Genomic DNA, 23,931 nt, shown 5'->3' with positions numbered 1-23,931 from the left:
AGATAGAAAACAGATCAGTGGTTGGCAGGGGCTAGAAGATGAGGGGAGGATTTGACTACAGAAGGGCAGGAGAGCACTTTGGGGGGATGATGGAAATGTTTTACACCCTAATTGTGGTAGCCTTTATACAACCATATGTGTTTGCCAAAAGTCATTTAAGTGCACTTAAAATTGGCAGATTTTACCTCATGTAAATTACATCTCAATAAAGCTGATTTAAATATATATATTTAATAAAATAATACATATTTATACGCAATTTTTTCCCCAAAGGGCACTAGCTAATGAATCCTGAGCTAGCATTTCCATTGTGTAACTGCATTGCAGTAAACCCCGGAAGCTGAATCCCTCAACTAGTTGTTCAACCTTCGCAGTAGGGAGATTTCCTGCAGGCAGCCACTGTAGGCTGCTATGCCACGTCCAGTGGGAAAAAAGTTCTGAAGGGAAATGTCAGGCAGATGCTTCTGTAACCATTGAAATAAGAAGCTGATTGTTAGGGTTATCTTGGCTTCCTGCCTTCTTTCCCAGATCTTCAGAGGTCATATTGTGTATGTGGTAAAAAAAAAAAAAAAAAAATTCATCTGGAAAATTGCCCAGAGCCAGATTAATATAACATCACTGTTTTTAACTTGTATCTCCATGACATACCCATCTTTATCTTCATATCTTGTTGCATTGTGAAGGCCATACCTGTCTCTATGCTCAGCCTGAAAAATACAGAATGATACTACTGAAAATATTATTTTAGCTACTGCCTGCCTCAAAAAGTGTGGCATGGCTTAAAAAATGAGCATTTCGGTAAGACTAACTATACTAGCCTAATCTATCTATTCTTCTAGCTCCAGGTCACCTGTCCCCCTACACATTCTCTTTAATAAAAGTATTTCTCTCCCCAGTATGGCCAGTTAGTCCCTTTGCTTTCTGCCCAAAACCTTCTGTTTGGGGAAGATCTGGAGGCTTCTAACCCATGTGAATTGCTCAGTTGGAAAAGGAACATAAGCCACACAAATATAGTCTAACATTGAAAATAATCAGATCAGTCATGCAAATTAATAAGTACATAAGGTCATATCCCAAAAGAAAAGAGTGCAGTCTCATACCAAAAAAAGCTGCCAGAAAGAATGGATTTTAAAGGGAAATGAAAACTAAAGAGCCAGACCTGAATTTGGACTCCTTTAAAAGCTCCTGATGCTCTCTGCTGTGAGTTGTATGATCTCCTGGGCATTGCTGTTTGGGAGGTAATCACACTCTGTACCGCACAACAAGGTGGGGACCACCCTATTAAGAGGCTTTTTAATAATAAAAATAAGAATTTAAAAAAAACCCAAAGGCAACATTTTTATCAAAACACAATTTAATCATTCATTAAAAGGGGATAATTACAGCATTGAAGGAGCCAATCCTATAGACTATGACTCTGAACAACAAAGGGAAAGAGACCAAGACCAGATGACAAAGCCACCCAAAAGTACAGAAGCACAGAAACCTGCAGGGTTTTCAAACTGCACTGATTTACTAGACACTAACAATAGTTTTTAAAATATTTCTTCCCCGAAAAAAAACTATTTTCTCACAGCTTTCAGGCTTAAACAAAGATAAAAACTGCATGAAACAATTGATACAATACAAGTATCACATATGCTCCAAGGGCTTTATCATATAACCACGTTTGCTATTATATTATCTGTCATCTGATCTTCCTTTGGCCTTAGAGTCATGGAAGTGAAATTTCATGAAGAGACAAAAAATTTGTATTTGTAATTCTGTCTTTCTTGTATCCACTCCATTTAAAAAACTGGTTAGTTTTCATTAAAAGCAGGAGGTAGGAAACAAGGAGACCGGGGGGGGGGGGGGCGGTGGGAATCAGTTGGTAAGTTTGGTTCTAATCTTATGAGCTGCCTTGGAATAAAGTTATAAGGTAGGAGGGCTCTACTGACTCTTATATAGGTGGACAGAGGGAGCAAAGAAAAATCAAGTGCCTTATCTGCGGGTCCATCTGGGACCGATTTACAATGTACAATTTAATGCATAAAAGAGCCTTTCTTCAGAAAACTCTCAGCACTTTACAGATATCATATAAGCATGCTAAATTTACTAATCTGCTTCATATAAAACATTGTTTCAGGTGCTAGTAAGAAAAACAAAGACGAAGATTTGATCCCTCGAGGAGCTTCAGATAATAGCCTGCCTAATTAAGCCCAGGCTTCTTTCAAGTATGGATGAATTAGCCTGGCTACATGGGGGAGAACTGGTCATTGAGACACATTGGTACAAAGAATCCCCAAAGCCCTTAATTTCCAGATGCTGCTTGGACCACTGACACCTTCCTGGGATGCATAATACCCCTAAACCTCCACAATCCCATCCACCCTGAAAGAACCTTCTTTTCACTAGGGAAATGCATCTCTGGAGGCAGGCAGCTTCCAAAAGAACTCATCAAATCAGGGCAGATATCCTATGTCTCCAGAGCGTGATAGAACTATGCTCCCAAATAAGCACACTTCCAAATCCCACCACCCCACCACCACTCGCAGATAGCTAAATAAGTGGAAAAGACCATTTTTTCAAAGAACATTCTCTTCCTCTCTCACCCTAACACATTTACTTGGGTTTCTGGTTAAAGATCAGATCATAGTTCAGAAGGTAACCATCATTATAAACAAAAAGTTTCTGTTCAATAGGGTGGTAGTTAATGCTCTGCACTCTTTCCTGCATCTTCTGCATTGTAATGGCTAGTCGGCCTTCTCTCCCTGTGTTTGTGTCATAGTAGTAGAAAATCTCTTCTGCTTTGGTGTTCAGAGTGCGGGTGGCATACAGAACCCCACATATCATGAAGGCATTAGAAGCAGATGGTTTATACTGCCTGGTGTACCAAGTGTTTAGCACCACGAGTGTGGTGTCGTTGAGTTTACTAATCACCATGTTACCAGTGCTGGCTTCAGTTGAATAAATCACCCACAGTCCCTGCTCATCCACAGCCAAGTCAATATCTTGCCAACCAACATTAGCATATGAAAAGCGATTATTATAGGCGGCATTAGGGAGAGTTTGAGTCACTTCAGCCCTGTTGTTATTCAGGTTAATTTTGGCAATGTTCCCAGTGTTGTACCAGTTGACATACATGTAGTTGTTATAAACTACTGTACCACCACCTTGGCCATAGGTAATCCGATAATCTTGGGCATTTATGTACAATAGCAAATCATCCAGTGTCTTGTGGAGTCTGTAATATTCCAGAATTCTTCCATCTGTATTCAAAGGGGCCACCCAATACAGACCCCCCTCTGGATTCTGGGGAGAGTAATCCCGACCCCAGGCACCATACTTGTAGGCAAACCCTCTCCAGTTGAGCTGAACTACAGCCGGCTTGCTGACATTCATGATACCACCATGGCCACAGCTCCCTGTACAAACAAGAACATAAAAGGGCATTCTTAGATAAAAATGAATGACAAGACACAAATGGCATAGTAGCCTAAGAACCAAAAGAATCCGTAAATATATTTCTTATCAAGGTTCAGTGATGACAGTGGTTCTGATGGAGAAAAGCCAAAGACCTCTCGATGTCAGTCTCAAATGCAGACCCGCTGTTGGCTCTAGAGAAAACAACCCTCTATATCTATGAGTAGGCTTTCCTTCTGAAAATGGAAATGCTAAAGCTGCCAATAGCCATATTCAAAAGGTTTGAGGACCCTGAAAGAGGAAAGGAGGACTTCATGTATTTAATAGATTTTCTTCTATCATGATAGGAAAGCATTTTGCAAATTTTTTTTAAATTTCATTTTTCTTACAGAGAAATCAAGAAAGCAAGGTCATCCCAGACCCTACTTTTTTTTTCCCCATAAAGCCTGCTATTCTCTAGGATCAAGGACAATTGTGATAAAGAAGACTGTCCTGGGCAAGTGTCCATGCCCCTCACCTTTCTGCCCCTCCCGGGAACCCTAAGTGCATATCTATACCAGGTACCAGTGCTGCCCCAAGCCAATCTCAGAAGAGGAACTTTTAAATATGATATTTTAAAGATACAAAAAGATGGTGGGATTTCAGCCTCAAGAAGCCATTGAAGTTATCTTAAGGCAATATAGCCTGCTCTGTGCCCAAAGCATAGCCCATTACACAGATCACTTGGTGACCATCTTGCTACAGAGTTATAAGGTAGATCTCACATATTTTGCTGGGCATCAGAATGCCAGGGAAGTACTTTACCTTTCCCATCCAGACAGTGCCATCACAATGTGTACAATCAAGTGGGACCAGACTCACTAATCCACTGAAAGCACCTTCCCTGTAATACCAGTAAATGACCCAGGCTGGGCAACTGACCCTTCACATTGCACTCTGAAATGCCTGCCAACCCAAACCATTTATGAGCTACAGAAATTAAAGAAAATTCTTGGGATCCCTGGGTGGCGCAGCGGTTTGGCGCCTGCCTTTGGCCCAGGGCACGATCCTGGAGACCCGGGATCGAATCCCACGTTGGGCTCCCGGTGCATGGAGCCTGCTTCTCCCTCTGCCTGTGTCTCTGCCTCATTCTCTCTCTCTGTGTGTGACTATCACAAATAAATAAAAATTAAAAAAAAATTTTAAAGAAAATTCTTCTAGGATTTCTATAATAACTATCCAGAGTTGAACACACATTTTCTGGGATCTTAATAAACACTCTTTTGGATGACAAAGAAAATTTAACTGCAAGTACATTTGAGGTCATTTTCCCTCATCCTACTGCCTGGAGCAGAGCAGGTGAGGGAAGGAGGAACAGAACCTGAATCACTTGATCTGGCTTTGAACGCTTGGAGGGAATCAGGGAGCCGTGGAGAGCACATGATGTGAGCTGGAGCCAAAAGCAGAGCTCCAAAGAATTACCTGATTTATCATAGGGGGCGGGAGGGGGGTGGTTAAGGGGGAGCAAAGCTTTGCCTGTAAGTCTGTGCCTCTGACCTATATGGAAAGACTCATTCCTTTCCTTGCTAAATGTCCCCCCCTTCTCCCCTCCTTACTCAAGGACTGCTCAGAGGTGAAACCATTACTAGAAACCCTGCTTTTATTTTTCCAATCTGCTGGGGCTTTTTGGTCCCAGAATTACATACGTGCTCCTTAAATGCTCTCATAAATCCGCAGTTGGTGGGAAAGCCAGCCAACCATACAACAGGTAGAGAAATGAAACCATTCTGTACCCAACCTCAAATAATTTTGCATATCATTAAGCAGAACACAGTCGCAGGTTTATTTTAATAATGCATGCACCATTTCATAAATAAAAAAGCAAAGTGTGTTCAGCCAAGAGACTGTTCTCCACCAAAGAAATAATAAATAAAATTATAAATTATTATTTCTTCTCCTAAAAGTGATCTCTCAGATGAATGCTTGTTTGCTTTTGTTTATGAAACAATGCATGAATTATTAAAATAAAGTTAGCGGTGTGTTCAGTTTAATGATAACAAAAACTGTTTGAGTTTCCATATGCTACAAACTGGATTTTCTAGTTAGAATATCTTCCCGAGAACTTATTTATTTAACTACATTTCACTCTGAGGATATGAAAGAAAGTCACGTTTTTCTTGCAGGTTGGAAGACTTAGGAATTGTTTGCTTAATTGAATCTTGCTTTCCTGGAAAGAAAATACCCCAAACCAACAGCAACAAAATACTTAAAGGAAAGTTATGATGCATGAACACATCCAAGCATTATCATAGGTTTAAAGATCATAAACTACTCTGTCTTGGATGTGGAAATCCTTAGATATAAAGGAACCAAAATATACTTCTCTTAAAAATGATTACTTCTACTACTGTTAATAACAGTAATAATGGCACATCATTTTCCACGCTGACCAGGAAATTAAAAATTATACCTAGTATAAATAACAAAACTGTATAAAGCCATAATCTCTGTTTCTCACTTCCCAACCATTCCTAAACATTTTCCTGTCCTTCTTTTCATACCCTTCTTCTCCTCCATGTCCTCTGGGCCATTTTTAGGGCCCTGGCTATGGTCAAAGGAGGTGTAAATGGAGGAGAGAACTGAGCATCCCTGCCAATACTATAGATGTGGCTACAGCCATGGTGGACCAGAGAAAAGGCAATGGTGGGCTTCCTCAACTCCTGATGGAAACAATACTGAAACTGACAGCCATCCCAGTGCCCTCTGTTCATCCATCCCAGCTAGAGCCCCCAACCCCCTTCACCCATCTACACCAAGCATCCCCCCCCCCCACTTATCTCATATCCCTTCCCTGCCCTCTCCTTTATCTCAAGGTCTTAGTGGTACTCCATTCCCTTCCTCAGCCACCACAAGTTTACCCTAACACTAGAACCACCACTCATGCCCAACCTAATCCAAGAATGTGAAAGACCAATAAACCATTTTGCATTTTCTGGTAGAAAAGAACATGCCACAGAAATAAGTACCCTTTCAGCTACTTGTACTTTCAGTTACAAGCAAGGAAGCCAAGATAACATGGTGTTAATCAGGTTGGTGAGGTGTTGGAACTTTCTTGTTACTCTGGGAATCACAGGTGCACCCTTCTATCAGAGCTTCTATGGAAGACTGCCTGGTATAGCGAAAATAGTGGCAGACAGATGCCAAGTCAAATCCTGACTCCAGTACTTGGTGACTATGTAACCTTCTGAGCTTCAGTTTCCTTATATCAAAAAAAATAATCATAATAGCTACTCTGTAGAACTGTTAAGAAGAAGAGAGAGGCATATGCACGTAACCCAACAAATGGTAACTATCAGCATTATAATCACGTCATGTTAGAACTTTAAGGTTCATGTGACTATCTCTCTTCCAACATAGTGGATGTTCCTATATACATCCTGGTAGCCCTGTTTCCCAGAACAGGACCAGCCATGTAGTGGCACCAAATTAGGATTATGGAATAAGAGAACGAAAGACTGATCAAATCTCCCAAACCCAGCTTACCTTATTTATAAAATCCTAGCCCTCTACCCTGCTACACATCTTGGTTTTTCAAAAAGCCTAGTATCCACTCCACAAAACATAATGCAAGGAACCCTCTACACAAGAGTGGCCGTGGTTGGCAATCTCTTCATCATGCAATTCATTAGCTATTGCCATGGTATTCTACAAATACCCCAGGAAGCCACCAGATAAGACTTTAACATACTCTACCTTGGCTTTTTAAAAGTCTCTTGGTTGTATTTGTGTGTGCAACGGAGCAGAAAGCTTTGAATTTGCATCAACAAATGGGAATTCAAATTTGTATTGCCCAATTTTTGAAATTGGGTAAAAAAAAGTTAGAAGCTAGGTGCCAAACTCCAGAATTATAACCCATAGAGATATTCTAGTTTATCTGATGGAAATGTTTACTACAAAAAAAAAAAAAGTCTTATGGCTAGTACCATTTTTTCTTAATGCTATACACAGAGGAAATTTAATCTTGGATCTATGAGTGCAGTCTCTATCTCCTACCCGGACAACTGAACTTTGAGCAAAGAAGAGACTACAATTCGCTTGTGAGAATTAGGCAATTAACCTAGTCACAATCATAAAATGATAAAAACCAAATTGACTCTGAGTTATTGAGTATTTCTTACCCAACACTCTGCTTTTCCTAAAGCTTGGGATTTGGGCAGGTCACCCCAAAACTCTCATCAACCATTTACTGAGCACCTACTATGTGTCAGCACAGAGCACAGCATAATCGCCAAGCACAAAGGCGACTCATCCCAGAGCATGTGTGCACATCTTGCCTCTCTGCAGTCATTTAGATTCAGGGGAAGATCAGAGAGAGAGTCCGTTGTTTTCAGGAAAAAAAGTTAATGAGCAGAAGGCCAATTATTTTAGATTAGAAAGTTCTATGAAATGAAGCAGAAAAGGATGCCATTTGCAGAATAAACCAAATATAAAGAATGTTTTATTGAACCCTAATGACATGTACTGGTTCTAAGACCAAGCTGACCATAGGGGTAGCACACTGCAACTGTAAGGGAGGGGCCCAGAGAACACAGAATTGCGTTAGAGCTGAGAATTGCACACGGTCTTTTGTTCTGCGCAACTCTGCAGTGAAAAAAGCAGACAGGCCAGATTTTAAAGTCCCATAATAGTGAGTAACTTTAATTAAAGTCTCCACAGGCTCACAACTTTGTGGTGCCTGGGGAGTTTCCAATTCTGCATTATCAACCAATCCAAACAGAAAGAGAGCAAGTAAAAAGAAATTGATTTAAAAACATGACAAAAAGTCAGTTTAATATAAACATCATAAATATAATATGAACAAAGCTGGAGGAGGGCCAAGTGGCTTGGCCAGGATCCAGGTACAGCCAAGGTTGTGGGAAAGTGAGAGGAAATCTGGGTCCAATTTGCTTAAACAACACAGCTGGGCTGGGATGGCTCACAAAAGTCTAAGTGTGAGGACCTAGGGGAAAGTTCTAGAAAAAAAATTCTAACAAAAATAGTCCAACAGACTCATTTGTTTTCCTTCTTAGATATACCAAGCAGTGTACTTTCTCTCCCACCACCATCTTTGAGTTACTGCCATTGGACACTCTAGGTCCTGAGATACCCGCAGAGCAAAGGGCCTTGCATTTCAGCTTCAGCTCTGCCACTAACTATCTGTGTGGCCTTCTGAAAAGCAGTATCCTCACCACCTAAGTCCCCTCCTTTGAGACATGATGGACCTGAGCCAGATGGCTTTGAATTGTCCCTTCCAGTTCTAAAATGTCCTCACTCTAAGAAATGTAAAGAAAACTGTGCTGGAAAAATCTATTCCATGAGGAAAATTTCCTTTGGAGAAAGACAGAAGGGAAGGGTCGAGGGAGAGGGGAAGGAAGGATGGATGGATGGAAGGAAGGAAGGAAGGAAGGAAGGAAGGAAGGAAGGAAGCCTTGCTCAGGTGTTACCAGGAGTTGTCACTGCTTTGACCCCTGTCCTCAAAGGGTCCTGCATGGCCCAGCTGAATGAGCTCACATTTTCAATGCACATCAACACCACCAATCCCAGATGGAATTTAACCTTAGCTTGTTATAGAGGACGAGACATGGCCTTTGTCCTGAACCTCCACTGTCTGTCATACTATAACAGATTGCCAAGAGCAGAGGGAGGGATGAGTCTCCTAAACAGCACCAAGAGGCTTATAACTATGGCAGTATCTAATTAAAGCCCTAAAGAAACCAGCTACCTTGACAAGGATCCAGAAACACACAGCCTAAAAGGAAACCGGTTGTGGAAGGAGGAATTAATGAAAATAACAAAAAAGAGCTGAATTATTTGATCAGAAGATATGGGCCCTTTTCAGGATGAGACACTCACAACCCGCAGAGAGAGCTTCCCTGTGCCAGGGCTACACACTGAGGCAGAGAGGCAAGCTTAGTTCACCTGGAGGGATGTGCTCAAGCACACGAGGACCTTGCACTGCTTTTGTTCACAGCAAGGTTTTCACTTCAGTTATCATCATTAATAACAAAAACAAATTCCAGTGTATAAGTGCCAATCATAGAGCTCTGTGCTTTCCCAGACTTGTTTCATTAACCCTCACAGCAACCCTGCAAAGTAGAGTCCATCCTCCCATTTTATCAATGATGAGATGAAGGATCTTCTGCTGTGGCCACATAGCTGGGAAGCTCAGGGCTTTGGGGTCCCAAAGCCATACTTCTGACCCCTACACTCCACTGTCTCCATGCATGGAGGTATTTTGGAGCACCCACCTCTATGCTATACCTAGCCCTAAGGATGATCATTAATTCGAGAGTAAGAGGCCATCCCTGCCCTCATGGAACTCACGTCTAAGAGGGATGCCAGGCCACACCCATAAGTACTGGACATGAGGGGCCATCCGTTAAATCCCCCCTGAATCCCAAGACACACTAAAGAGCAGGTGCATTTAAGGAAAGCATAAAGGAAAAATAAAGAGATGGAAGCAGGGAGGGAAAGAGAGAAGGAGGGAAGGAAGATTCAAGGCACAACCTAGCTCATCAGATACAAGAGCCAATCAGCCCTTGCAATCCACAGGACAGCACTGATGCCATGCACATTCCAGAGGCTTTCCCAGCCCCTCTGACAATAACCCCATCACCACAGAGATGTTTTTCTTGTTAGCAAATGCAAAGAGGACACATGTAATGTGTGGATTTTGTTTTTCAACTCCTCATTGGTGCTTTTCCTGTATGAGTCCCAGAACGTGATGGCAAGTGGAGCTACTAGGGGAGAGATTTCAAAGCGTAGAAAAGTAAGCTCAAAGCTGCAACAATCCCATCCTCCCTTCACCACTGCAATCCCAAATCCCTTCCCCACCCCACTCTCAGTTCCTAACTAGGCCTGGCTCAAGTGGTAAAAAAAAAAAAAAGCTTTTTTCCATGCTTACCAGGGGCAGGAGGTGGTGGGGAGACTGGACCATTGTCACCTTTAGAAGCTTCACATTCCTTTAGCCGGGTCTTCAGAGCCAGGATTTCTCGGCGAATGGCAAGGACATTGTTTTTGTCTAGTGTCTCCAGCTTCTCTACCAGGAGAGTCATATTCCTTATCTAAGGAAATAAAAATTCAGAGTGACTTTATATTATTGTGCAATTTCTTTCATAAACATTCCAGGGCTGAATTTGTCACTTAGTGAAACATTGCTAGAGAATACACCCGAGATTCTTCTGAATGGTTTCATTTGGAAGAATACATTTTATGGTTTAGCGTAAACGCCTGTCACATCTCAGGCAGATGTGTGTGACAGGAAGAAAATGGCAACGATTTTAACAGATTTAATAATAGAGCACAGGCTCTGTCTAAGCATCCACAAAGGTCCATTAAAGTTCATTTCTAATAACCTTCCCCTATAAACTCGTGTTTACTCATGTTGTATTTTAATTAAGTTTCTAACGAATGGTGAGGGCCAGAGTAAACCTAAAGTCTGAAATATGTAACTAGAATTCTTAATTATAGCCCACGTCATGACCTCGCTAGTAAATTCTCTTTGATATGAATTACCCAACCGTAACATAACTGTGATGGTCTTATCCATAGAGCTTAAAAGGCTTCACTAAAACATACTCACAACAAACCCTTTCAGAGACAGTTGCCAGTATGTGGAGAAGTGTTCCAAGAGGGATCAAAGATCACATGATCATTCAAAAAGAGAAACAGACCTAGCAAGTCCAAAGTCAGGTAAACTGTAGCTTTCAAGTCCCACGAGCATACCTCTAGAACAGAGAAGGCACTTTATCTAACTTGGCCATGGAGTTGTTCAGATTTATATCTCTCCTTCCTAGAGACATTGAAAGACCACTTGGGTCCGTTGGCTGACACCTGCTCGTCAATGAACATGTTCCCATTGCACATAACTTACCATTTAAAGAGAGATGCCCACTGAAAGCAGAACACAGGACATGCTACGTGGTCATGAGAGAGTACAGAATTAGAAGTTGGGAGAGAGATCCTTAGCCTGGTCCTTACACCTGCCCACTGAGGAGAATTTATTTTTAAAGCTCTCAGAAATGAGCTCACACCTTACCTCCACTTCCAGCTGGTCAACAATTACTGTGCTTCCGACAAAACTGCCCTTCAGCTGTACGATCAGTTTCTCCATCTCCTTCACTTCCATCTTGATCAGCTCAAAGTCCAGTTCCGTGTAAGAAATGGTATCCTTTTCCATGATCTCTATGCGGATGGTTAGGTTGGAGAGCTTTTTTTCATACACGCTGATTAATTGGACATATTCCCTCACCTGAAAGGGAATCAAAATGCTGAAGTCAATTCCCAAAGTAATACTATACAGTCTTCCTCCACTACCAAGCCCTTGGGGACTATTTGATTGCTGTCAAACTTTTTTTTTTCTTTTTTGGTAAAGAAATGAATCAAAAATATATTTGTTTTTTTTAATCTATCTAAATGCAAACAAAAAAATTATTACAAGTGGTGGGGTGAATTTTGCACTTGCCCAGACTAAAAATTATTTTGCTTCAGAGTCATCATTCACAAAGATATTTTAATTTCCATTTTAATGTTTGAAGATATTAGGTCTCCAAACTAAATTGGCTTGAACCAGACTCCATTGCCCTCCCTCCTCCCCTCAATGCACACACTGTATCTAAGTTAGGGTTTCCCAGCCTCAGCATTATTGATATTTAAGGCTAGATCATTCTTTCTTGGTAGGGGGAGGGGGCTTTCTTGTGTACTATAGGATGTTTACCAGCATTCCTGGCTGCTAGATGCCACTAACACCCACAGACCATTCAACTGTAACAACCAAAAGTGTCCAGACATTGTTAATGTTCCCTGGGGGCAAAATCTCCACCACCACCACCCTCCTTCCATTTAGAACACCGCTCTAAATCAAAGTATTTTCTAGAAGAGGGAGAAATGAACTAAAGTAGAATTCCTCCTCTCATTGTCATGTGCATTGAGTTTTGAGCCCCTCTACCTTTCACAAAGTGGCAGAAAGACCCAATTTTACCATACAATATGTGAGTGTATATGCAACTGTAAAGTGCACATTTCATTAGGCGCACTCACATTTATTCCAAGAACTGATTATTGCAATCAGACCTTTACGCATTTGTTGCATATATTTGAATGTCTGATCATTAAGCTAAAATACTTGCAAAAATTCCCTTGGTAGTTTAGTGTATAATTGGAAGCTCCAAATGGATATTTCAATAAACACATTTGGTGGTTCTTTTTGTATCTGATCTCTAAAAGAAATGCCATGGCTTTTTTAAGGACCTGCTCATTAAAAGTTACTGGTTTTACATTCTTTTTAAAAATTCGAACATAAGTGATACTTTTCCCCAAGCCATGCTAATGTCAAGTAGCTGATCCATGGTGCCTGGATGAATTCAGAGCCAGATGTTGGCCTATAATCCTCCTAATACCAAAGGCAGCCCTAACTTCTGTCATTTTAGCCCTTCCACTTAACCCCACTGTGCAAATTAGAGCAGACTCATAGGCCACAGACCTAAAGGGCTAGGGCTTCAGGCAAAGAGGATTTTAATGAAAGTTGAAAATGCAGCCGTTGGCACTGCTAGTGTATCTCCTCAGGCAACTGATGCTCACTGCCATCAGATGTGCCATCACTCGGAGGCTGATAAGACTGGTGACATTTTGGTGGATAAGGAGGTTAGAAATATATATATATATATATATATATATCCTAACAAGTTCCCCTCTCAAAAGTATAAACACAAATATAAGGTAGCCAAGTTTTAATTTCTATAAAAATCAAGCATAAAACCTTGCCTGTGATAAAAAAAAATAGTAATAATAAAGTGCCGATCCATTGCAGAAATGGAAGTTTGCAAAATGAATATTCTTGTTGGCATTTGGCCTTGCCAGCACTTGGAACAAATGAAACACCCTCTGCTTTCCTGGAACATGTTGGTGGCACATCGCAGCTGTTGTTCTACAAAAATGAGTGATCCAACTGTCATCTCTGCTAAATAAAATGTGGCTCTTCCAGATTCTCACTGAAAACCAAGGCATAACCTAGAGTTTGCCACCTATGAGAATGTGTGGCATGCCTGCCCTAGTTCAGCCACAAAATGAAGTCTCTAAAGATCTGTTGGGGGATAATTTGAGGTTCTTTCAACTGGCATTTAAAGGAAAGCTCAGTGATATTCAGGAAAACTAGAATCATCCATGGAGTTATAAGAAAGCAGGAAGGAGGGGAACCTGGATGGCTCAGTCAGTTATGTGTCCAATTCTTGATTTCAGCTCATGCCATGATCTCAGGGTCATGAGATTGAGCCTCCTGTGCCAGGCTCTGAGCGGAGCATGGAGCGGGCTTAAGATTTTCTCTCTCCCTCTCTTTCTGTTTCTCCCTCCTAACCTCCCTACCGTCGCTCCATTCCCCACTCACACACACACACACACACACACACACACACACACACACACACTTTAAAAAAAAAGGCAGGAAGGAATTTGAGTACTTTACTGACTTAAGTAGATTGTTCATATAAACCCTCTTTTACATGTACAGATCTCTAGTGTTGTGATGGTGTGAGCAATTCTGAGCAATCCAGCTCTCCCTGGAAGTGCAGTGTCAGCAGAGGCAGCCTGATTTGCCCAGAGATATACAGCAAGAATATGGGTCTAGCCCTAAGGGGACACCTCTCTGGGTCAACATCTTTACGGCAAGCTCCTTATCACTACATGCTTGAACTTTAAAAGACTCGTCTATGCTTGCCTTCAAACCAACAACCTGACAAGCAGAGCTTCCATTTTTTTGTTTGTTATGCACATACTACGTCATTGGTGGGTTTTAAGAATCAAAGGTTGTTTGAGGGTTTGTTTTCAGGTGTTATTGTTCCATACAGTAAATGTAGTCTCGTAATAGATAGGGATGCAACACGGCTGGCTATTAAGCTTAAGAATCAGTCTGGCTCATGCTTCTGCCTCAAAACCTGTGATCATAATTATGGCCAGATTATTTGACGTAAATGACTATACTCAGCAACATACTGTTACTTTAATATATCATTAACAACAAGATTAGTTGAGCTTGAATTGACTGTGAAGACATGAAATACTTTGGAGTTGGGATCCCTGGGTGGCTCAGTGGTTTAGCACTTGCCTTCAGCCCAGGGCATGATCTTGGAGTCTTGGGATCAAGTCCCACATCGGGCTCCCTGCATGGGGCCTGCTTCTCCCTCTGCCTGTGTCTCTGCCTCTCTCTCTCTTTCTCTCTCTCTCTCTCTCTCTCTCTGAGTGTGTGTGTGTGTGTGTGTGCGCGTGCGCGCCTCTCATGAATAAATAAATAAAAACTTTTTTTTTTTAAAAGAAATACTTTGGAGCTGCAGCTACCTAAACTCAAATCTGCCTTCAGTACTTAGTAAGCAAATCACTTAATTTCTCTAAGCCTTAGTTCTCTCCTCTAAATTGGGGGTAATGGTATCAAGCTTACTAGATTATTGTTAAGATTAGAGATAATGCATATTAAGTGCCTCACTTAGGGGCTTCTGGCTCGCTCCATCAATGGAGCACACAACTCTTGATCTCAGGATTTTAAGTTCGAGCCCAACATTGTGTGTAGAGATTACTTAAAAATAATAAAATCTTTAAAAAAAAAAGTGTCTCACTATGGGATGTCTATAAACTGCAGCAACTATTAGAAAAATAGTGACTTCAAGGTTTTTTTCAATCTGATCTTTTAATTTATTATATTTCACTACATAAAACATTGTCCAATCAATGTCGTTTACTTATAAGTTGCCTAAATGTCTCCAAGACTGCCTCAACCTTCTCATGAATGAGGATCTATTAGCAAATGTGTCAGATTAAATAAGTGCCCCAAAGATGGTAACCCTCCAGAGAAAGAATATCCTGAGCTGCCTTTTGTGTCATCCTCTCTTGAGTCTCATCACAAGAGGACATATCATAAACAACGGAAAAGCATAAAATGCTTGCAGCATCTTATGCAGAGGCAGCTCCCTGTCTTCCCTCTGTACTGACAGATAATGAATCAATGTAAAGCAGTCAAAACCCTCTTCTGCTAGCCTGTCCAATCGGCCATTCCCCCCCCGCCCCAGGCATCCAGATAAACGGTGATTTCCAAGATAACTTAGGAACAACTATAATAATTCAATACCTGGAAATTCAAAAGCCCTCAGCTGAAGAGATAACTCTGGATTGAAGGCATTACTGACTTCCTGCATTTCTTCTTTAAGGTTGATAACAGCATGGCAGAGAGAAAAGGAACCAGAAGGGTTTCGAAGACCCAAATTCCTGACCTGGCTCACCCAGCCAAGAGAGGAATGCTTTGTACATTTATGTGTCTTGACTTTTATGAACCTCCATTTTTCCATCCCTAAAATGGGAAGAACACCAACCTGTCTGCCTTAAAAAGTTGCTTGAGAGTAGAATAGACCTGGAAGCATTTAGAAAAGCACAAAAGGAAGCTGGTTGGGTTTTCAAATAAATAAATAAAGATTGATTATTTATTTATTTATTTATTTAATTTATTTATTTATTTGAAAGAGAGGAAGAGCATGACCAAGGGGAGGGGCAGAGGAAGAGGGAGAAGCAGACTCCCCTACTGAGCAGGGAGCCTGACATGGGGCTCAATCCCAGGGACTTGATCCCAGGACCTTGAGATCATGACATGAGCGGAAAGCAGATGCTTAACTGACTGAGCCACTCAGGGGCCCCAAAAGGAAGCTGTTCAAACCGTTGTTGTTATTATCATCTGTCACACAGAATATATGATGCAAATCTCAACTGGCAGGTCAATTCCTTTCTTAGGCCTCAATCACAGATTCCTTTAGGACCAGCTACTGATACTTTCAGAACTAAAAGTTCTCCCATCTACTTCATACTTCCTCCCTGCTATTTATTAACAAGGCAGATGCCACCTGCCCCCTTTACAGGTTTGGAATTAAATGTCCCATACTCTCAACCCTGGCAAGCTGCACACTTCCCTGGAGCAGCATGGGGTTGCAAACTGCCCTTCACACTCCTGCCAGCAAAGAAGACATGCAAATCAGGAGCTTCCACTATTTCAAAGCAAATGACTCTAACTGAAAAGATCTTTACTTAGGATTTTCCTCCACTTGTTATGTTTTTATGCATAACTTCTTATCTGTAGTTGATTATGCTGGAATAAGGCTATGAATATTAATGGTTGGAATTTATAATTTAGTGCTGTGCCTTTTCTGCTGATTAATTCAAGGACATTTTATTTCTTAAGAAGCTAGGTTCCTAGAGTAGTCAAACACATTTTTCTGGACATTCATTTAAACATAGAATATTTATCTACCAATTCAGGTTGAAAGCAGGGTCCCAGCCTCATCATAATTTTTGTCTTAAAGGATAACTGTGCTGGATGTTGAGGTAGCTAAGTTTAAATTTCTCAGGAAAACTTATTTTGAATCTTGTAGGAAAGCCAGAGCTCCTTGTAAATTAATGGAGTTGTACTAAATAATGCATAATATGATTATAGGCTTGCTTGGACTTCACCTGTGCAGAAAATGGGAGCCTTTCTAATTGATTTTTAACTTGGCTAAAAATGTAGCAGGGGTCAAAACTGGAATGCCAGGTCACATTGCTCCAGCCAGCTCAGAGAAAGGCAAACCCTGTGGGATAACTTTCTCTGGGAGAGAAAAGCCGTAATCAGGGGGCTGGAGTCAGGGTTTTTACCAAGGCTGCGTGACCTATTAGGATTGATTCAGATTCCCAGGGAAGCCTTCAGTTTCGGTCTAATGCTAGACATGTCTAATGGAATGTTCCTGCTGAGACAACAGAGGATAACACACGAGAGAGAGAATGGGAGAGAGATACACACAAAGAGACAGAAGGAAGGGGGGGGGGGGAGGAAGAGAGTAAACTGGAAAGAGAAAATCAGAGGAAGAGAAAGGAAAAGACAAAAGGATAATAAGACAAGCTTCCAAGAGGGGAGGAGTGGAAGGAAGAGGTAAAAATGGAGATGGGGCTTTCCAAAAGTAAGGGAAGACCAAAAGTTAACAAACAAACAAAAAACAACCCAATTAGGAAGGAAAGGGAGAGAAAGATTAGAAGGGATGGATCAGGGAAGGGAGAGTGAAGAGGAATAAGAAGGAAAATTGAAGGAGAAGGAAGAGAGAACAGAGGATAGAGGAGAGGAAAGATGTGGCAAAGCTGGGAGGGGGTGGGGGGAATGAGGAAGAAGACTTATAGGAAGAAGAAACATTGGAACCAAAACCAAATAAAAATTGCAGGGTTGGGTTTCTCAGGGGGAGCTCAAGGTTTCTTTCCAACTGCACCCGCACAATATTGAAGTGAGTTTATCCGTGGCATGCACAATCTCTCTCCATCCCATTTTCTTACTGTGCCCTCATTTTTCCTGCTATCAAGATCCCTGCAGGTGTCCTGTAAAATACATGCTAACACCCCCCTGGGACAGAAGCATGCTGGCTTTGGCACAACCAAGAAGGCTGCCGATCAAGCTCTGAATAAGAGGGGTTTTGTTTTGTCAGTTGGTTTGTTCTTATCAAGATTTGGTTGGAAGAGGAAGAAAGCAATGCTTACTTTAGAAAGCTCTTTCTCGAACTTCTGGGAGAGAACGTGGGCCGTGAGTTCCAAGCGTTCCACTCTCTGCACAGGAAAGGTGGTGTCTGGGAGCACAATGGAGCACTGGCAGGTCCCGTGGTCATCCTCGAAGCCAGTGAAATTGGAAAGCGACTGGAAATGAAAATAAGTTCAACATCAGTAATGAGTTAGGAAATGAGCTTTTTGGTAACTGGAGTGACAGAAATTGGCCTGTCAAGAGTGCTCAGAGGCAATCAAGTGGCGTTCAATCCATGAATGAACAGAGTCAGGGGCGCCTGGGTGGCACCTTCAGGGAAGCCCCTGCTTCTTGATTTTGGCTCAGGTCCTGATCTCAGGGTCATCAGATCGAGCCCCACCAGGCTCACACTCAGTGAGAAGTCTGCTTGAGCTGCTCTCTCTCCCTCTGTTCCTCCCCGCACACACATTCTCTCTCTCTCTCTCTCTCTCTCTCTCAAATAAGTAAGTAAATCTTTAATGAATGGATGGATGGATGGATGGATGGATGGATGGATGGATGAAGGGAATCAGAGACACAAACCAAAACTGCCATGTTTCCCAGGCAGTGATTTACACTTACTTCAGCCACATTTCCACCAACCAGGCTTAAACATTGCCAGACACCTTATCTAAAGGAAGATTCTCCTTTCTTGAGGAGGCTTCCAGGAAATTATTACTGTTGCCACGTAAGGAAAGACAAATAAAGAAGTGATGGGCAGCCTAAGTTTGAATTCCAATTCTAGCACTTATTGGACATGAACCCTCTGTAAGTCTTGCTTTCCTCATCTGCCAAATAGAGATAACCCACTTCACAGGGTCATCCCCAAGAGTAACCAAGTACCATAAATCAAGTCCACTGGCACGTGGTCAGTGATCAGTAAGTGTCATTTTCCCTTTCTTTCCATGTACTCATTTTCTTTACCCCAAACCCAACCCAGTGCCTTCCAACAGAATGGGAAAACTATCACAGATATGGGTTACAGGCAAAACATACAGTGCAAATTCCATACTCTCTTCACCTGGGAAATTGTATAATTAACATTCTTCAAAATAGAAATAAAACAGCCATTTTTAAAAGACTGAATAATGTAGGAGTTTGAAGGTTTTGTGCAAAAAAAAATTTTTTTTAAGTTTTCCAGCTTACCACTTGCAGAAAAGCCATTTTAAAATATTTGATGTTTCTTTAAGATATTCAGGCTCACATTTTGGTGCCGCTGCATATTTTAAAATGACAGGTTTGAAAGATCCTGTTTTTCTTTTGTCCCCTTTGAACTTCCCCAAGGGGATCCCAGCACAATTAGCATTTTTTTATTACTACTATTGCCTTCCAGAGGAACTCTTGGCAGCTGACTGGCTGAGCTTTACAATGATCTCACCTGATGGCCAGCCTAAAGATCACCTATGGAACATCAGACCAAACTGTCTCTCTGGAACTACCAAGGGCAGAACAATGGTTTGCAGAATTTGAAGAGATGCAGGCCACACCTCTCGAAGTTTAGGTCAGCTGGCTGCAGCTAAGGTTGTGTGCTCTCTGCATTTAATATCTATCAACCTCCATGATTTCCAAACAAACTGGACCTAGATGCTTCTATAACCAAGATCCATTCTGTCAGTGAACTCTAGATGAATTAATTCAGGCTTTTGCAACTAAATTGCTTGTCAATTTAACCTAATCTTCTTTAAGATGAGCAAAAATACACACACACACACAACACACAGAGGTTATGGATATATATATGCCAGGTCAGTTCTTGACATTGGCCTAAATTTTCTTTGCCAATCACAATTGACACCTGCAGGATCTGGGGAATAAGGAGGAGAGACAAGCAAGTTTATCCTGAACACAAGGGCTGTGGGAGGGGGTTAAGGGAAGGGTCTTTGCCAGGGATGAGGAAGGCCTGGACAAGCTACACCAGAAGTCTGTCAGAGAGACCAGCTTCCCTAAGAATCAGATTTATCACTCCCACTGAATCTAGAAAGACTCTGGTTCAAGAGTGCCAAAGCTTTTTCAGGAGGACCAATGTATTGTGGACTTTCCAAAAAAAATAGCTTATTATAACAACTATCTACCCACCCCCAAAACGTCCTGTGTTGCATTTTGACAAGAGGAGGTTAATTAGCTGCACAAGACGAGTTTGAACCATTCTTAGAGTTTGCTGGAAACCTCTGTCAAATCAGAAAATAGTGGAGATCCTCAAGCAGTCTCTAGACAATCAACTAGAAACCACTAGCTAACAACTTTTAGTCCTGAAGTTCACCTGAAAGACAGGCAAATAATTATAAGCCCTGCTGACAGCCATTCCACTGTCTTCTATTGAATATCTCCGTCCCAGCACTGTGGACTCCCCAGCTTCCATCCTGCTTATCATCAGCCCAGTATGCTCAGCTGACATCAAAATGGTCCATAAGTTTGATCAGTGTCTCCCATTAGAGATATTTCTGCTTCTCACATTCAAAGACAATGAAGCTAATGGTGATGGGTCTCTCTCTCTTTGCAGTGAATGCATAAACTCTACGTGAAGGTAACATGAGGAATGGGAGAGACACACGTGTGCTTATCCACTTGGCCTTTGAGAGGATATGCAATCCCCCTCGTGGAGGACAAATAGGACCCTCTGTACCTTACAAGACACCTCACACTGATGAGTTCTCCTCCAGCACGTGTTCAATTAACATTTACTGATGTCTACAGTTCGCCAGGCTTTGGTGTTCAGGAGACAATTAAGACCCAATTCCTGCCCAGTGAATCAGGCCCATTGTCATTAGAGAGGCTTTCGTGTCTTTTTTTTTTTTTTTTTCAACAAACCCAAACCCCTTAGCCTGATGACATAAGCACACGACTCCTGGTTCCGACTCTGCCAGTCACTGTGCAGAACAAAGCATGGAGCTTTTTCTTGTCTGTGAAATGAGGACTGTGAGAGCGGCCCCTTCTTGAAGGGGTGAGGGTGGGGTGGAGGGGGACATCTGAGGCATGTGGAGTGCTCTGAGTGCTAGAGCTGAAGGTGTGACTCACATTTGTGATTTAAGGTTGCAATTGGCTCTAATTAGCAGCCAGGTCTAAGTGCCTGTAAAGATTCAAGGCATAAAATAATGGTACTCAACATTTTCAAAGTACAGAAAATGATACGTTTGGAACTTACTCAATGACAGTTATAAAGGGGTTTTCCACCACTTTCCAAAATCTCATCAAGCTGACAGCCAGCCCTAGAAAATTGGGTTTATAGTAGAAGTGACACCTTGCCTGCTATAAAAAAGAAGTTGGAGTAGTGATACTGACTCACCAGAGAGAGATAAGTAAACCAGGAAGGAGATTAAAACCTCTAAGTACAATTTAACTACCACTCCTTATCTACTTTTAAATAGTTATCTTTTTATGAGACAACACGCATGTTGGATTTCTCTGTTTCTTGACCTATATTTTATTTTGTTATTTTAGCTGATGATCTTCCCCAAATGCTGGTTTCTGATCAGTGGTGAGGCTTCAAAAGAAATGATTTATTGTTAACCTCTTTCTTCAATGTTAACCAGTTCTAATTGTCCCCAGAGATCACCTAGTATCATGAAATAAAATGATGCATCTGATTCCTGGCTACAAAGAATATCTGAACATATTTATGACTCCCAAACCATTCTCCTCCTAAAAATAAGCAATTTTCAGGCACCTGGGTGGCTCAGTGATTGAGCGTCTGCCTTTGGCTCAGCTCGTGATCCTGAGGTCCTGGGATCGAATCCCATATCAGGCTCCCCACAGGGTGCCTGCTTCTCCATCTGCCTATGTCTCTGCTTCTCTCTGTGTGTCTCTCATGAATAAATAAATAAAATCTTTTTTAAAAAGCTTTTTCATCTACACTCCCCCAAAACACAGAAAGCTGCCTAGGGAGAGTGGTGAAAAGGATGGGCAGACTAAGTCTGAGCTATATAATCTGCCGATTTAGTAGCTTTAAGTCAGTGACGTCACCTCTCTAAGCCTCCATTTCCACATCTCTAAAATGGGATCATTAATTTTACCGACCTCTGAGAGTTAAATGAGATAACACATATTATGTACTTAACCATGTCTAGTCATTTATTAGGCACTCAATGAACACTGTTGTGGCAGTTCCTATCTGGGCCCTATCCAAACCATTCATTAATCGACAAATTTCCATTGCCTACATAGTTCTCTTTTTAAGATTTATTATTTATTTTGGAGAGGGAGAGCTCATAATCGAGCAGGGGGAGGGCAGAGGGAGACAGAGAGGGACAAGCAGACTCCCAGCTGAGCACAGAGACCCAACACTACAATGTGGGGTTCCATCCCATGACCCCAAGATCATGACCTGAGACAAAATCAAGAGTCAGTCACTTAACCTGCTATGCCACCCAGGTGCCCTTGCACTGTCTACATAGTTCTGATGGAAAAATGGAAACTATAAAAAAGCCTTTTCCTCCTCATTTCCCAGTGGCCCTTCTATTCAACCTCACCTGTGAATAAAGATCATAAAAGTGCACAGGGACAGCTTTTGGGAGAGTTAAGACTCCTCCACCCCAAGGCACACCGTAGCAAGGAAAACTTGGGTTTTACAGAGGGAGGTCCTACAGAGAGACCCAGAGCCCACAGGGGCAGAGTTGGAATGAGGAAATGTTTCCTGACCCCTAATGTCTCACCCCTCCGTGCTTCTTCCCAACTCCTCAAAGGAGATACAAAGAGGACTCGGCTCTCAAGGAATGAGGCTCATGGAGCAGCCTAGTCACGGGGCCTAGCTGGGACAGTCCTTTTCTAGCATATTCTTTGGTTTTTGTTGTTGTTTGTTTTGTTTTGCCTGCTTATTGCTATTGAGGCTGTTGTTGTTTTTGGAAATAACTCTTAGGATTCCCTGTAGGGAAGATAGAAGAGAGTTAATACTCTTTTGGGGGCATATCCACTGTAAAAGCACCTTCCTGAAGACCTCTCCTACTTTCGAAATCTACTTCTTTTACAAATTAGACCCAGAGAAACCCTCGTGGCTGCAGCTGGAACAACGTGGCTCTCACTCCCTCAAGGCTATTCTTGATGGTCCTCAGGGTCCCAATGGGCAGCAAATCAAACTTTTCTGTAGCCTCCATTGGTAGGGCACCTTCCCTAAGAGTTCTCATCTGGGATAGAACCTGGATCCTCCCATCTCCACCCCCCAACCCCCATTCTAAAGCACAGGCAAGTTTAAGAACCTCTTAAATACTTAGATTCTTTCCCTGAAGTCCCCAGGGGAAGAACCAAGATGTTGTCTCCCTTGGAAGCAATTTAATTATTTTACCCAGGTTTTAATTCATTTCCAGGGCACCTACAGTTAACAAAGGGAACTGTAAATCTTTTAGAGTGCTCCAGGTTAGCCATCCATGAAATTATATTCAGGTCCCCAAAAATCGAGGGGAAGGGAATGAACACAGCTCCCAGCCTGTGGAGCCTCCTCACCTGAGACACGGAGCCAGGGCCGGGATGAGAGCTGCTGCTGGAGCTGAATACAGAGTCAGAGAAAGAGCTGGAGGTGGGGCTGGAGGTCCACAAACTCCCTGTGGTCTGGCAAAAGAGGAATGGAAGGCCTAGGAGGCAGAAGAGGCCTGGACTCATCTTGTGCTCTTAGCTGGAGCCACTGCCTTCTGCCCAGAGCCCAGGGCTTCTTATAGGGCCCAATGGGGATTTCCCCACATCCAATTTGTAGGAAGAGGAAGCCACCAAGGAGCATGTGACCACCCTAGGATGGTCAGGACACCTGGGAACCTGAATCACCTTCACACCTTGTCACTGAGCCCCACTCTGCCAGCTGCCCTTTGATCTAGATATCTCCTGCCAAATATTAACTCAAATGTGTTTTTTGAAGCCCAATATCGGTTTCTAACTTGTTACTTCCTTGAAAGAGATGGGTTCAAAGCAGTCTTTGTGGATGAAACAGAGCTTGGAGGTCCCAGGAGGGAAAAATAAGCCTCAGTCCTTTGCCCAGAAGTTTTTTT

At 42.1% G+C, this 23,931-nt stretch overlaps 1 protein-coding gene across 1 annotated transcript; it reads right to left on the bottom strand.

The window, feature by feature from the left end:
- Positions 1–1,336: 1,336 nt before the first annotated feature.
- OLFM4 (olfactomedin 4) lies at positions 1,337–23,608 on the bottom strand. Its single transcript, XM_025478134.3, has 5 exons — positions 23,396–23,608; positions 17,947–18,099; positions 11,459–11,671; positions 10,325–10,484; positions 1,337–3,404 (listed from the first exon to the last, which is right to left on the bottom strand). Exons 1-5 carry the CDS (start codon positions 23,549–23,551, stop codon positions 2,602–2,604), a joined length of 1,485 nt encoding a protein of 494 aa, XP_025333919.1. The 5' UTR covers positions 23,552–23,608; the 3' UTR covers positions 1,337–2,601.
- Between the last annotated feature and the right edge of the window lie 323 nt (positions 23,609–23,931).

Source organism: Canis lupus, chromosome 22 (assembly GCF_003254725.2).
Source record: "Canis lupus dingo isolate Sandy chromosome 22, ASM325472v2, whole genome shotgun sequence".
Taxonomy (NCBI): domain Eukaryota; kingdom Metazoa; phylum Chordata; class Mammalia; order Carnivora; family Canidae; genus Canis; species Canis lupus.
Note: the sequence above shows the minus strand (reverse complement) of the source record. Positions and strands in the feature narration are given on the sequence as shown.

Excerpts from the sequence above, each read along its gene's own strand:
- OLFM4 (XM_025478134.3), bottom strand. The coding sequence starts at position 23,551 with ATGAGTCCAGGCCTCTTCTGCCTCCTAGGCCTTCCATTCCTCTTTTGC. Across the intron at positions 11,672-17,946 it reads TCGAGAAAGAGCTTTCTAAA|GTGAGGGAATATGTCCAATT; the intron begins GTAAGCATTGCT and ends ATTCCCTTTCAG. Across the intron at positions 3,405-10,324 it reads CCCACCACCTCCTGCCCCTG|GGAGCTGTGGCCATGGTGGT; the intron begins GTAAGCATGGAA and ends TTGTTTGTACAG.